Consider the following 15,310-nt stretch of genomic DNA (forward strand, 5'->3'; position numbering starts at 1 on the left):
TAGACTAAATCCCATAGTAACAACATCGCCATCAAAAAGGCGTTTTGAACTATGTAACAATAGAAACTTGTTTTTTTTTTTTTAAATTGGTATTAACTCTGAAACTAGCCGCATTTCAAAAAAGTTTATAGGACATTTTTGTCTCTAAATATGATCAGGAATACGCTGTCAAAATTATTCGGGTTCCTCGTGTTACACTGTGTATAATAAATGAGTTTCGAATCCTAAGTAAAAACTATGTTATTTCGAATTTTGACAAGCTAATACATGAATTAGGTGCATCATATGAAAAAATGAATAAGACCTTTTTTATTAAGAATTTATTAAGGATTATTTCTTTCATTGACACTTTTTTCCTAAAATATATACTTTCCTCAAAAAATGTAAAAAACTGTGAACCGGGACATATTTCATGCAAAAAGGGGGGTTGCGTCAGGGGGAGGGGAAGGGACGCTAGTGTGCGTAAAGCACCATACCCTAAGGTATCATACTACATTCATAAAAGGCTGGCTATAATTAGTTTGTCTTCCCCATACATTAGAACACAATTTAACCGAATCATATTTCTTGTTCTTGTCTCTCGATAATTTAATCAATTTGCAACATAAGTAGAAGAATCCTCATATATCCATAAATATCAAAATATAAAAGGACATACATTTTCAGAAGATTTCCCCGCGTGCGACGTTGCCAAATGGTTTAAAGTACAACATGCTCGCAACGTTTGGATGTCAATAAGTCGACAATGAAAAATTATATTTCAAATCAATTCAAAAAAATTCAAATTGAACAGCATGACAGGGTTCAAACCACGAACAAAGACTCATTTCTTTTTGTATTTATTTTATTTCATCTTTTTGGTAATTTTATGTAGGTATATCATTTCAATAAAATTTTGGAAACTTTTATTTTATACCTGGTCAAGCAAATCTTGTCAGTAAAAAAAGGCGCGAAATCCAAATGTTCTATGAACGATCTCCCTTCGCCCCTACATTTTTCAAATTTGCCGCCTTTTTTCTACTGACAAGATCTGCTTGACCAGCTATACTTCGTCGATAGTTGACTTCTTATGTACCTATTCTGCGATCCTTATTAGCCTCATGCATGACTTTTTTTAAATTATTTTAATCATTATTTATATCCTTTGAAAACCGGAAAATAAAAATACTTTTATATATCTTCCCATAATATTATTAAAAAATAATCAAATTACTGAAAATGTTTTACTCACGTAAGTTTAGTTTCGAAGAATAACATACGCTTAAAATAATTCAAAAGAGAATGTTAAAATTATAAAATAAAAAAAAATTGGCATTGTCGGGGTTTGAACCATGTATCTTAGCTACAATCTGATTTTTTTCAAAATAGAGGCTACGGGTGCCACGAGCACATGACAGTTGATGGTCGAAAACATTAGTTGCTTCTGAATGCCTTGTAATTCTTAATCGTTGCTCAAACAAGAATTTATTATTTAATTTCCAATCTTTTTTCAACAATAAACATTTCATCCGCTGCGCCCTCTAGGTTACTTTACTGTAACATTACGAATCTGCTGACATTTGACACTGACTTTAAGGTGACTTTAAGTACGTAAGTGTGCGTGAATGCAAGAAATTGCAATATTTTGCAGTTGGATTCCGATAATAACGAAATGAGACAATGTTGAGTTGAACATGTCTCGATTTGGATGTAGTATTTTTTATAGTTTTCGGACATATCAACACATCTTATGAAACTTTGTATTTTAGGAGAAATAGTGAAAATCCACAATTCGTGCACAGTGACGCCATCTTTTGGCTGATAATCGGCATCCCATCCCTAGACATCCACCTTAATAAATAACATTGCATGCGTTTCAATTTCACACGTCAATTTGCTGCCTTAACACCCTTTCCACACTTGCTTTGAATGGTGTTATAACACGCACGCAAACTGGACTGCATCGGCTAATTTACGTTAATGGTAATGTTTTTCATTTATTTGACTTGGAGCTTCTTAATAACTAATTTAATTCCATTTTTACCCTTCATTTGCACTAAATGTCGCATGTAGTTGGCTTGATTCGCTTCACCTGCTTCTTTTTTCCTCATCCTACCCTAATAATGACTTGTGCCATTCTAAAACAAACGGGTACTTATTGTCGGTTGTCAATAAGGCGCTATTTCCATATAGCTTTAATTTGAAATCAACCTTACCGACAATGTGGCAACTTGAAAGTATGAACGTAGATCTAAATAGTGGTTATTGCGCAGGCGAACTAGACGGCAACCGTCCGGTGCCGTTCCGGCTGACGCCCAACATCTCGGAGCTGCTCACCACCATCGGCATCACAGGGCCTCTGACGGCCTCCGCCATCTCCGTCGCTCGCTGCCTCGTCACGCCAAACTTCAAGGTAATTTTTAATAGGTTATTATTTCTACTAGCCTACTGCTGTTCATTGTATCGAGTCGTTTTGTCTTTGATATAATAATCTGACGCTTTTATTCCTATTTGCTTTGGCAACCAAATTTTGATGTGTCCACAGGTTCTGTTCTAAGTTCTAAGCTAATCCTAATTTTCAGATACAATCGATCCTCCGCACAATCCTGCGGGACGAGATGGTGACAGGCTACAGGAAGCGTTTGGAAGACAAGTCCGGCCTCGCCGCCGCCGCCGGCACCTCCGCGGAAAACAAACCGATGGAAATGGACAACGAGACCATCATCAACATGGTCAGCAAGGCCGTGACGGCCATAACCGGCCGCCTGACCTTCTTGGCCCAGTTTGATGGCCCGGACAGCAAGGTGGCCACCCTGGTCACCGCCGCCGCCAGCCACGACAACCTCTGCCGCATGGACCCGGCCTGGCATCCATGGCTGTAAACAGCTAAATACATGTTTGGTCCTTCGAGCCGGATTGCGTAAAATTAATTGGTTATACACAATCTTGCTATTTTATTTGTGTTAGGCAATAAACTATTGTGAACGTAATTTGGTCCTTCGAACCGAATGAATCCCCGTAGATTGAATAGAATCAGTTGATTTTACACTTTCATTATGTTTAAGTCTATTGTAAAAACAAGTACAATTTATTAGATATATGAAAAATTGTGTTTAAGGTTTTTGCTATTTTTACTCAGTAAAGTGACAATTCTGTCTGAATTTAAAAAAAAATTACTCGTACGTTCTCTTGTACCTACACTCTTGTACTTGTCTCTGGTACCTATTGTTCATTGTCATTATTTTCAAAAGGTTTTTGTTTCTGTGTTTACTAAAGTCTCTTTGGATTAGTTTTATATTTTAAGGGTCTCATTTAGAAGTAAGAAATACCAACGAATTAGAATTCATAGACAGACTAACCTAACTTAAAGGTAACATTAGATGATGTATTCAAACCGCATGTGACAAAACCTGACGAGAAACTTCTCTTGCATTCAAGAGCAATAAAATGTAAAAATAATGTATAGTTTTATTTTCCACTTCTTATCCACACATTCCAATTCAATTTATTATAGGATTCGATTAATCAGCATCGAAAACGAGTTTAATTAAAACCGGATCTGCATGGCTGGAGCTACAAAGTTTATCATAACTTATGTTTGCCTTACAGCGATCATGTCCAGCAAGCAGACGCAAAAGTAATGAATACGGGGCACTTTAAATGGAAATTTCCACTTAGTTAACCCTCTTATGCTTTTTGTCCTTTATGAAGGCTGGCATACTATATAGCGGTTCTACTTTTTAGATCGAAGCAAAAATTGATCGATACTATAAGGTTACTACAAAATCCTCAGTTTCGCGGTTAGACGTGTTTCTATGATGATTCCGATGCCGAATCGTACCATCGCCCCCACTGTTAAATGTACATCGGTGGCCCTTATTACAAAAAGCATAAGGTCCACGGATGGGCAGTCAGGAGTGTTGCTGTTTGTACTTAATTCTTTCGGCTTAGAGGAGTGTTTGTTTTTTCTTACATTTGACTACGTACCCCGTACGTGTCGTCGGAAAGTTTTCAAAAATGCGAAAGTTCCACTTGGAAAATTATCGGAAACTTCATATTTTTCGCTCTTTCATTTTAGTATGTACAGATGTAGTGCATAATTGTTTTCGTCGTATTTTCTTGGAAACGTTCGTATTTGTCATGCTAACTTCAGTCAACCTCGGTACTTTTTGCACCGAGACTGACTGAAATAGCAAAACACGTTCGGACATTTCCGTGAAAATACGAAGGAAATTATTTACGCACTACATCTGTAAGCCCTTCCTGTGTTAGAAATCACAGGCAAGTCAGCCTTACCACGACTGCCTAAGCAGTGTCTAACTGTCATTCGCTAACATCCTCGTAACACTTTGAACTTTAAACTCGCTACATAGTACTCGCAAATTAGTGTATATGTCAGTGCCTAACAGTTGGTAGCCCGTTATTTGGCAAGCGTTACCCTACAATTGTAGGCAAACTGGCAAAGCCTCTAAATGTGCCTATGATTCTAGTGGTGTACCTATATTTTTCCAGTCGCTATCAAAAATATCTGTTAGATACAGACTGCACAAAACCACCTGAAATTGTACTTTAATGCCCTAAAAATAGAGTCGTGCTTATGTTTGTGAAAACCATGTACACGAAAGTTATCCGATATTAAGATTACAAATCAGATAAAATATAAGAGAGAGATAAATGATTGGATTTATCTTTTCTGTTTGGCTCCCGTAGAAGAGGGAAGTCGAAGAAATGCTAGTGCCGTAAAGGATGACATCAGAAAGAGCGCAGTGAAAATGAATTAGTTGGAAGAAGAAATAAATAAAAAGAGATCTGATGAAAGCGGGGCTTTAAGAGTCGATTACCAATCTATGCATGGGAATTGCAAACATGAACATTATAAATACCTGCTTCTAACTTAAAAAGTATTAGAATAGTTTGAATAAGGGGCGTCAGCGTGTGAATGAGTTATTGGTTGCATGTGCAAGTGACAGCTATGCGAGTACCTGCATAGGTGAAAGTACCCGCGGCAAGTGCACTAACGAGCCCCCACCAGTCGGCGCATTCGCTAATCTCGCTCAATCACTGGAGACGTTTGATTTAATCGCACCAACAATGGGAAAGAAAGTGCAGCAATTGTAAGACGGCCAGGAAACGGCTGGCTAAGGTACTCCCGACCTAACTGAAGCGTGTTTATGTTTGTACTTTGTAGCAATCTTCTTTCCTCAGCGATGCAATAGGAAAGTAGGTACCTACATTCTTTTCCAGTCAACTTTAGGTTGAGCAGGCAGAATTGACAGTCTGTCGCCTCATAATAAATTGATGAAAACATAATCCGAATGAACATACAAGACTATGAGTAGCTGTGTATATGAGCGCTTATTGCGTTATTATACTTATTATCTGCTAAACTTCGTTGTTGCGTACATTCCTTCGTTTAAATTGATATGTACAACTGTGGGTATGAGTACTTAGTTACATGGTCCATCGGTGTACCTACTTATTTAAGCATTCAAAAGGACTTCTTTAGTATTATCCTGATTTTTTAAGTCCATGGAGTAGTTGCTACGTCGGAGTCGCGACAGCCACGTCGTTGTCGGCGCGGCGCGCCGGCCAATATAGCGCGCGACACCGCCCGCCCGCCGCCCCCGCTGGCGCCCGCGAGCCCAGTCCCGTCCGCGCCGCCGAGCCGCGCGCTAGTGCCGCGCCATCATCCTTTTCGCACTGCAAGTCTCTGACCACTGAAACCGACCGTTTATGACATTCGACAACCGCGCCCTGTGTCAGTGCATTTTCCCGAGACGCATTGCGTTTCGAACACGAGAGAGCGCTGCTCCAAACCGAACCGTGTTGGGATTTGTGGCTGCGTTTATTTATGTTGTCGTTTTGGTGTGGTGAATATTGTGCTATACGGACGAAAACCGTATTATCTGTGCTATAGTTTGTGGATATTTTTAACAATCGGTGGCATATTCACGAAGGTGAGTCAAAAACTTGTTTACTTCGTACCCACATAACGAAAATTTGCCGCGACGTGGCAAGCGAATCGTATCCAAACGATATTAAAGCGCAAGATAACTCTCGCATATAAACAATGGGTAACTAATAAGCCTTCCCAATACACCACTTTTTCTTGTTTTGCTCTTCGTACTCTGGGATTTATCAAAAGAACAGTACCTCGTTCGCAGTTGTTGTATACATTATGACGTCATCTAATCAATTGATTGATACGGAGTTTACAAGGGACCAAAATACCAGTTTTCGATTGGAGTATTATGCTGATTAGATTCTTATTGGATTCGGTCCTATCCCACTATCCCATATGGTGGCCGGAAGCGAGTGGATAAGAAAACATGGAGGAGAGAGGCGGCGTCGGCGCGGGGCGGTGCGCGGCCGGCGACCGCATTCCATATGGAATGCCGGATTAAACGCAATGTCAGTGTGACGGGGTTCACCGCGGGCCGCGCCATGCACTGCCCGTTGCAAATTCACAACAATGTAACCTGAGAGAACCACTACAAAGGCTTCTGTTGGGTTGGGATACATTCTTGTAAACATTTGCTAAGCACTTACGTGCGCAAAATCCCACTCCCACTTAATAAAAAGTACCCTACGCAATGTTTTAAACGGCCACCTGTTGTGGTGGTGGAGGGGATCTTGTTTTCTAATGATAAGCTTTTTTCCAACCACTTCACTGTAGATAATAAGTTTACAATAGGTTGCGATTCGTAGCGCTTTTTATTGACGCAAGCGTTCCATTTAGCATCTTTGCACTCATGTAATTTTGCAATACCTACACAGCTAAATAAAATATAAATTATACGAGATAATAGGTATTTATTGCAATTTTTACAACTGTCAGGAATGGAAAACCCCGACAAGTGCAAGTCGGACTCGCCCACCGAGGGTTCCGTACTTTTTAGTATTTGTTGTTATAGCGGCAACAGAAATACATCATCTGTGAAAATTTCAACTGTCTATCTATCACGGTTCATGAGATTCAGCCTAGTGATAGACAGACGGACAATGGAGTCTTAGTAATAGGGTCCAGTTTTTACCCTTTGGGTACGGAACCCTAAAAAGAGAAACAATTATGTTTTATTCCGAGAGTATTTCGACTATTTCGCAAATATATGTGTAGCAACACATTAGGTACATCCGAATATACGCAACTGTAATCAAAAAATCCCGTTTATATCGATATTTCTGGTATATGATATGATATACAAATGCCTAGACTAGACCAACCTAGACTGAATCTATTCAATTAAATATTATTGTAAACTAGTTATTTGCAACGAGCCAATGACGATACTGCGACATTGTGCTCAAGATACGCCAGGGGCCTCAGTAAATTCTTCGCGGCATAGGATTATCTTATTAAGGCCCTTACCAACACTTCGACCCAGAAGGATCTATTGTGTGTGTATTCACACTTATTTAAATGAGTGTACCTATGACACAACGGTGGGCCTTAAAATCTTTGACCCAAATAGGTACTTAGCTATTGTTTTTTCTAAAGTCCTTCAATCGCAATCTAAGCAGACATAATCTAATAATAGGTAGGTTTCATCGTTTACTTTGACACACCTGCAATAATCAACGTTGTTGAACATTATTAAACTAAAACGGGTCATACTGGCATATATAACAAATTTGGAAATGACCTTTGATATTTCGTATGCGACAGCCGTGGTACCGGAAAATGATTTGACAAAGCCATTAAATATTCTAGCTGTCGGGGTTTTCAAACAATCCGCACTCGTCCCCTTTTATTCACTTGCCTCCAAGTCCATGAATTACGTGAGGCATTTTTGAGGAACCCATCGTTCCTTGCAACATGTTCTGAGATTTGCCTCAATTCCCCCTCTTCCCCCAATCTCACGTGTGATTTTTCAAAATGTTTATTTAAGTATGTATAAATGCGTTGGATCACACACTCATGACATTCATTAATTTAATATGCATAATGGAGGATCTGGTGAAGGTCGCGGGAGTCCGCTGGATGCGGGTGGCGCAAGACCGGTCATTGTGGCACTCTTTGGGGGAGGCCTATGTCTAGCAGTGGACGTCCTCTGGCTGATATGATGATGATGAATGGAGGATTGTATCAGATATCGCCATATTTTAGTGTAGAAACATGTTTTACTTGGATTTAATCCAATTTCCTTGCATTTTACCACATATGTTTTGCCAGAAAAAAATAGCAGGATATTTGGTTGAGATTTGACTTGAAACTTGCTTGAAACCGGCTGTCACGTCAAGTGGGGTTCCCTTAAGGTTTAAATCATACATCAAAATTTTTAAATCGGCTTTTCATTAGCGATCAGAACTTCTGCCAAATAAAACTTCTACCAATCCCAAGTTATTTTTCCAGTTTCCCAATGTGTTTTGATCTAGCTGGCGTTAACCTCTTTTGTCTTAAAAACCTATAGACGCTAAAAATCTCAGGGAGCCTTAAGGCAAGCCAGGCATAATATATGCTCTCCGATACTGTTATGCCGTTATTCATAAGATCATAGCTAAATGGTGATTGCCACTATTTTAGCTGAAAAGGGTTTGTTTTTGTCTATTTTTGAGATTTGTGTTTGTCAGAAAGAGACTAAACACGTTTTGATTGGATCATTTAGTTTTTTTAAAGGGGTTGGTGGTGTTGGTGTTCTTTTACTTTACAGTCGCTTTACCTGTTGTTCAGGCCGATCTTACAAATAACACACCCGATTCTTGCATAGTTGCAGATGTGTTTTGCGTCAATATCTATCTATTTGTAAACTGGACTACAAATTGATGATTTACCACGAATTAGGTACAACTTTTCTATGAAATAACAATTTCAATTACATATTGAATTGCAGCCTGCCTGGCTGGTTGCTTTAAATTTAAAGTTTGTAAAGTCTTTGTTTCCATTACAGTCAAGAAACTCCTGCTCTAACAATCTTTGTTTGAAAGTATGATTAAGAGAATGCGTTTATTTTATTTTATTTTCGCTTTTTGTGCTATTTTATGTAATAAAGTCTAAACGACACATATAATGATTTTGAGCAATAATCAAAATACGTTTTATTTGCCATTATGAGTTCTACATGAATTTTATGTCGTGTTCGTTTGTTTCTTAAATAATTATTAAAACATTCGTTAATTCTAATACGCTTTATGGTTTTTCTGTTTTAGGCGTACGTTTTCATTTACATACAGCTTTATGCTTAAATTTGAAAATAATTTCTTTTATCTATTTCTTCCGAAAAGCCCTGGTTCAACTTTGCGGAAGTGCGCTTGATATTGCCCATCTCTATCTCCTATAAGTCTTCCGTCAGTTGATGTGTCAGCACCCCATACACATGTAGTTGCAAAATAACTGACTGTCCCACAGAAAACATCTACTTCTGATCAGCCAAAATGAATACTGTACATGAAGTAACAGCAAATTCTTTTCGTGCATTTTGATTTGGTTAGTCACTCTGACCTGACAGAGTATGGTTCCTTCCTTCTCGTGTAGATTTTTTGCACTAATCATATGTGTGACGCTGTTAACCATTCTTAAATGAAATACAAACATTTGCATATTAGGTAAAAGCTGCTAAACATGTTTAAAACGAATCAACTGTTAATACTTGTTTACAGACAGTCATCATACTCGTACTTTCGGCAACAGAAATATCTAAATAAATAAATATTATAGGACAATTTTACGCAGAGTTGCAGTTAGTTGTATTTTATAAAATTGTTGATGTATTGTTATTGTTTTTGCTTGTATGTAAATTCAATGTTGACGTGTAAAAGCGCCCTTGTTGCCTATTTGCTGAATAAATGTTGAAGTTGAAATTGACCTAGTCCCACAGTAAGCTCAATAAGGCTTGTGGGTACTGGACGACGATATAACATATAATTTACACGCACATATATTTATATATAGATATATACATATCAATACATACTAATATAAGGTAACCGTCCGGGTGCTCGACATGTCAAATAGGTTCTCTATTTTAAATTTGGCGTGTGAACTGCGAAAGCTACAAACATTTCTCATCTATTAAATCTAGTTGTGATGAAAGTAACGGTAATCTTATCTTATTTATCACAATTGAAAGTATGGATGACGAGTGTCGAGTACTAGTACCGCGTCGAGCACTGGTACTTCTACCTTACATAGAAAACATCCATAATTCAGGAACAAATATTTGTGATGAACTACTATAAATATCTTTTATATTGATTATTAAATTTGATACAGGTGTTTTTGAACGCGTGGGTAGGTAATTGCGTCAGTTTACCGTCCAGTGTCAGTCTCCGTCCACTTGCCGGATTATAAAATATATTTCATTTTTAATTTGCTGGTTGCGAAATATATTTTTTATGTAGATAGATAAATTGTTTAGATATTAAGGATTGCAATAAGTCCAAATTTGTGCAGCAATGAAGGTTTATATTCAAATTTCGTCAAGTGGACGAAAAGTAGAGCCGGACAAAAACTAGCGCAATGACGCTACTATTATTAAAATTATAAACTGAAATACCGTACACTAAAGAAAAAGTGACCAAGTCGAGTGGCCGAGGCGGGAATCGAACCCGCGTCTTTAGCTTACACGGGTAACGTCTTATCTAGGTAGCGGCGGGTAGTTTATGATATCTATTTCAGTTTATAATTACCCCCAATGAAGGTTTATATTCAAATTTCGTCAAGTGGAGGAAAACTAGAGCCGGACAAAAACTAGCGCAATGACCCTATGTTTATTTTTAAGTAGGCGCACTACTATTATTAAAAATTATAAACTGAAATACCGTACTCTAAAGAAAAAGTGACCAAGTCCAGTGGCCGAGGCGGGAATCGAACCCGCGTCATTATAGGTAGCTTACACGGCTAACGTCTTATCTAGGTAGCGGCGGGTAGTCTATGGTATCTATTTCAGTTTATAATTAGTATAAGCCGAAGGCCCTTCGGCATCGTACGCAACCGGAGCTTCGTAACCAGTTCCGATCGAAATTTTTTTAGTTTATCATTGTTAATGAGGCATAGAGCATACCAATATACCTAGGTACATGTTGCAAAATTATTTGGGACGTCAATGACTAAATTCAGATAAGCTTTTATGCTAAACTGCTAGTGCTATCCGATTACGCGATATCGATTCAAATATGTTGTCCTAAAAGCGAAGTTCACAAGTGAGAATCTATGTAATAAGTAGTATAAAATATAACTTATTCGTCTGTTCTAGTGCTGGTACAAGATCCTTTTGAATACGTACGTTATGTGTTGATACCATCCATTTGCTTAAAAAATAGATACTATAAATTTATACATGATTGTCTGACAGTGGTACACTTGTATTATAGTGGTATAACTCTTTTAACGTGTGTAGATACGTTTTCTGATTACCACATGCTACTTACTTAGTACCGCGTGAAGTATTTGTGAATCGATAGTGCGTGCCACATTCGAAAACTCGACCGCGGCCGCTTCCGTCTTGTCGCCACGTTTATTATGATATCTGTTTCGGGCATTGCCTTCCTAATGTTATGTATAATCACAAATGTTATCATAAATGCTTAGGCACATTCTTACTAAACTTTTTATCAAACGAGATCCGGGTGTTAGGTCAAACTTACACAATCTATGCGACCTTTGTCTTGTTTCAGATATTCCTCTTAGAATTCTCAGAACTGGAATCATATCTCAATGTTTATTTCACTGCTTCTCGTCAACAGTAGGTAATCAAGTTTATTATTGTTTCATCCACTTTGCGAAAGAGGTTACTGATTAAGGATTGCTTGGTTTCCAGGATTCATAAATTCAGTTCATCCTCGTTAATTCATTGAAGACGAAGACGATGTACTTAAAGAGATCTGTCTGATTGATTTTATTTAGGTAATGTCATTTTGTTTCTTAACATATTAAGCCTCGATTAGGTAAGATATAGCTCATATAAACTAAAGCCTCCATTAAAAGACGAGTTCTACCAATAAATGTCCATTGTACATTGAGTCGCATTCAATTACCGATACTGAATTGAACTAAATGGGCAGGTATACTTAGGTCTGGACGTGAGTTGTTTTGTTGTACATTTTACATCAAAGCTGGTTAGCTAAGGCAGGTAAATTAAAAATAAAATTGAGTGAATTGGTAAGTTAATTTTTTTTTCCAAAACATTAAGGGTTTTAGTTGGCATTTTCCTCATTCTGCCCCAACACTCCGAACAGTTAACGATGATAAACAATGACCAAGTACAGATTGTGCAATTCTTGTTTACTGCATTGTATCATGTGTAACAGTCGCTATATTTGACATACTACATTATTTTGTCTCACTTTAACCTGATGCTTAAGTTTAGTAATGTCTAACGTGGATGTTGCACACAGCTTTTGCACTTCGGTATAATAGTACAAATCGGACTTGCTTCAAGGCAAGGATATTTGAAAAGTTCTTTTGATAAATGTTTCGAGATGATTACTTCTGTAAGTTTGCTAATAGACATTGCGTTAAGACATTCTGTAAAGCGAATGACGAGACGCTCGTCTGTTCTAGTGATGAAATCTTAAAGAGATATAATCGCATTCCGCGGTGAGCCTCCCCTCTTTCTTGCGGCGTCTATTGCATGCCGCCGTGCGGGCGAGTGGTTCTTTAAGTGGGTTTTGCACTTACCTTCACTAAGGTGCTGATGCGGGAGACTCTGCTGATTTTGCACTTTATCAATTACGCATGACCCTTAGCTAATAGCTATGCATATAGCTTCTATAAACACATGAAACCTTTACTCGGATATTCAGTTACTTTCTTGCTAGCTCGGTTAACATGATTCGAATTAGTCTTGTGTATTTGGTGATTTGGCGGTAATAGGGCGGTAGATGAGGCAGCTATCGAGCATAGCGGGGTAACGGTTCCCTCGTGTTTGCAGAGGCACTGCTGAGCCGTGTGTGCGTGCGCCACTCACGCCCAAACACAGACGCAAGCGCTCACGCCATAGCTCGGCCGTTGAACCGAATGCTCGAGGAATTTCTCCAGCGTTCGCTCCGTTTGTAGACGAAGAAGGAAATTACGGCTGTTGGAGGGGTGTCAGTCGGGGATGAGGATGAGTTAACGCCGTGAGCGATGTCGCGACCCCGGAGCGAGTGTTGACCAATGTCGAAATGATTTTACTTTTAACTTATTTTGTAACAAACTTGGGAAGTAGTAGGTATTTGTAGGTAGTGATTTGTCGCAGGCACGTGTGCGAATGTTCTCGCAATCGCCCGCATACCAGTCCAGGGTGCGGACTAATGTTTCAAATCGCCAATAAATTAGTCGTGCTGTATTGACGTCGTTTATATACGGTATATACCAGGTTTCGGGCCTTTATTTTCATACTTACATAATCGATGAGTCACCGGAACATTGATGTTGATTGATGCAGTTAAATATCTCATGTCGGTGCATCTACAGTGGTGGATGTGTTGCGTTTTTGGGACAACAGTTGATCCGGGTGTTATAATTAGTATAAAGATAATACATGGTTTAACTCTAGGGATTGATGTTATATCTTACTCGTAGCACAACTTATCTGTAATTATCATAAAACAACATTGAACTACCTATTCAGAATTAAAAAAAACGTTGTTTTCTTGTAGGCATATAGTACGTGTACTTAATAAATTTGCATATAGCATATACCTACGTGTATTAATTGAAAGGTCGTATTCGTATAGGAACGAGTTATTTGGATATTTCGTGGTTGCATAAAATGTCGCGTTTAGGACAAATGCTCCAAAAAAGTTTTTATATTTTTTCATCGCGGCCTATTAATTTTAGTAATAATAAAAGTTTGCATCACTAGCGTTCACTTTCAGAGTTTCGACACTGCGCATGAGCTGCATGCACGTTGCACAAACATCCGGCTCGAAGTACCAGCGAAGTTTAAAGATAACAATCGGCGCTTTTCAAGGGTTCAAAGTGACAATCTGACTAATTGAACATATATTAGTTTCATGCCAATCTTACCTTAAGTTGGTATTCTAAGAATTGGCGTTTGCAGCTCGATTACAGCGGCTGTTCTATTTGTCGTTGATTGTGATAAGAGGCTAGGTGTTTTTTATAAGGTATTTAATGTGATACCCTTAGGTGGTGACGGTGGTGCAGTGGCGAGTGAACGCGGCGACCTTGGGCCTGCGCCGGCGCGGACGTTCGTTGAACGCACCCCGCACCCCGCCACTTGCACCCGTGCCCCATGCCCACCACAACTCGTTTGCGTCTCGATAATTCTTAATTAAAATAGAAATAAACGCATTCTCTTAACAGTTCAACAAGCTTTTGTTGAAGGCAATACTTTGTGTTGATAAAGCTGATTTTTTTCTTTAGTCACGGATCACGGATTTCAGGGTAGAAATAGATGTCACAATGGAAAAGGGTCGCATGGCACCCTAGTAGGGTATGGCAATTATCCTCAAAACTAAATATAATATTTAGTACAGAAAAATAGACTTAGGTAGGTACTTACTTAACGTAGTGTAAAATAAGATACCTAACTACATTTATAAACATATGTTTGTTTACTATGTTTAAATAATGCGAAAATTAAACTTTCCAGTAATGAAGTCGTAATATTTAATGGATATGATTGTTTCATTACTTCTCAGTAATTTGTCATAAATATAAAATCACCGCTGACGTGTAGGTATAGATAACTAATAATTACTATCGATAGTTTCGTTATTTATTCGCGCTATCGATACGTGGGCGGCGAATGTTTTAATGACACGCACGCATTCGGCCCAGTCGGGGCCAGTCTTTAAACGTCTCTCCTATTTCCCTTTGTGGAGACTCATTAAAATAATGACATCTAAAAAAGGCTGTCCGTCTTTTGTCTAAACGTGCATAATTTGCCTGAATATCGCCAAAACAAACGAGTGTCGAATGCTGTATTATTTTTGCCATAGTGGGTACCTGAGGCCCCCCGGGCGGCCGGCGCCACAGCGAGCAATGACTCCTGACGTACTCCGTCATAAACCATTATTTTTAATATACAATTTGCAAAATTATATAAAACTCTCTATACAAGATGAAATTTTATTCATCTTGCGCTACTCGAGTAATATCCGAATCAAACATGATGTCATTTGGACATAAAGATTTGCATTTTGATATGGTCAATTATTTATTGTTATTTACTTATCTGAGGTTGCCTTTCCTTAGAAACACGTTGCATACAAACAAGATACGTTAAGGATTTTCCTTGTTGGCCGCCGGCACAGCAACACGTACATTATTAATGGCAAGGTATCTCTAGCTCGTAAGCGATGCGTGCTGTGCTGTGTGCGGTTATTTTTATCTTCGTTATTACCACAATATTCAAATGTGTTGCTTGAAGTCTAGTCTTATTATTGG

The 15,310-nt window shown here is 38.5% G+C and overlaps 2 protein-coding genes across 3 annotated transcripts in view; both read left to right on the forward strand.

Moving 5' to 3' along the window:
- The window catches only part of LOC134663610 (transcription-associated protein 1), a 55,391-nt gene extending 51,953 nt beyond the window's left edge, over positions 1 to 3,438 (forward strand). For both annotated transcript variants that reach the window (XM_063520026.1, XM_063520027.1), the window contains exons 46-47: positions 2,253 to 2,392; positions 2,562 to 3,438. In XM_063520026.1, the coding sequence (XP_063376096.1) occupies positions 2,253 to 2,392; positions 2,562 to 2,861 (440 nt within the window). In that variant the 3' untranslated portion in view covers positions 2,862 to 3,438. The remainder of the gene's footprint in view (positions 1 to 2,252; positions 2,393 to 2,561) is intronic.
- A 2,106-nt stretch (positions 3,439 to 5,544) lies between these two features.
- Positions 5,545 to 15,310, forward strand: part of LOC134663594 (fibronectin type-III domain-containing protein 3a) — a 99,163-nt gene continuing 89,397 nt past the window's right edge. The window contains exon 1 of the mRNA XM_063520001.1: positions 5,545 to 5,936. The gene's annotated coding sequence lies outside the window, so the exon portion shown is untranslated. The remainder of the gene's footprint in view (positions 5,937 to 15,310) is intronic.

Source organism: Cydia fagiglandana, chromosome 4 (assembly GCF_963556715.1).
Source record: "Cydia fagiglandana chromosome 4, ilCydFagi1.1, whole genome shotgun sequence".
In the NCBI taxonomy this organism is placed as follows: Eukaryota; Metazoa; Arthropoda; class Insecta; order Lepidoptera; family Tortricidae; genus Cydia; species Cydia fagiglandana.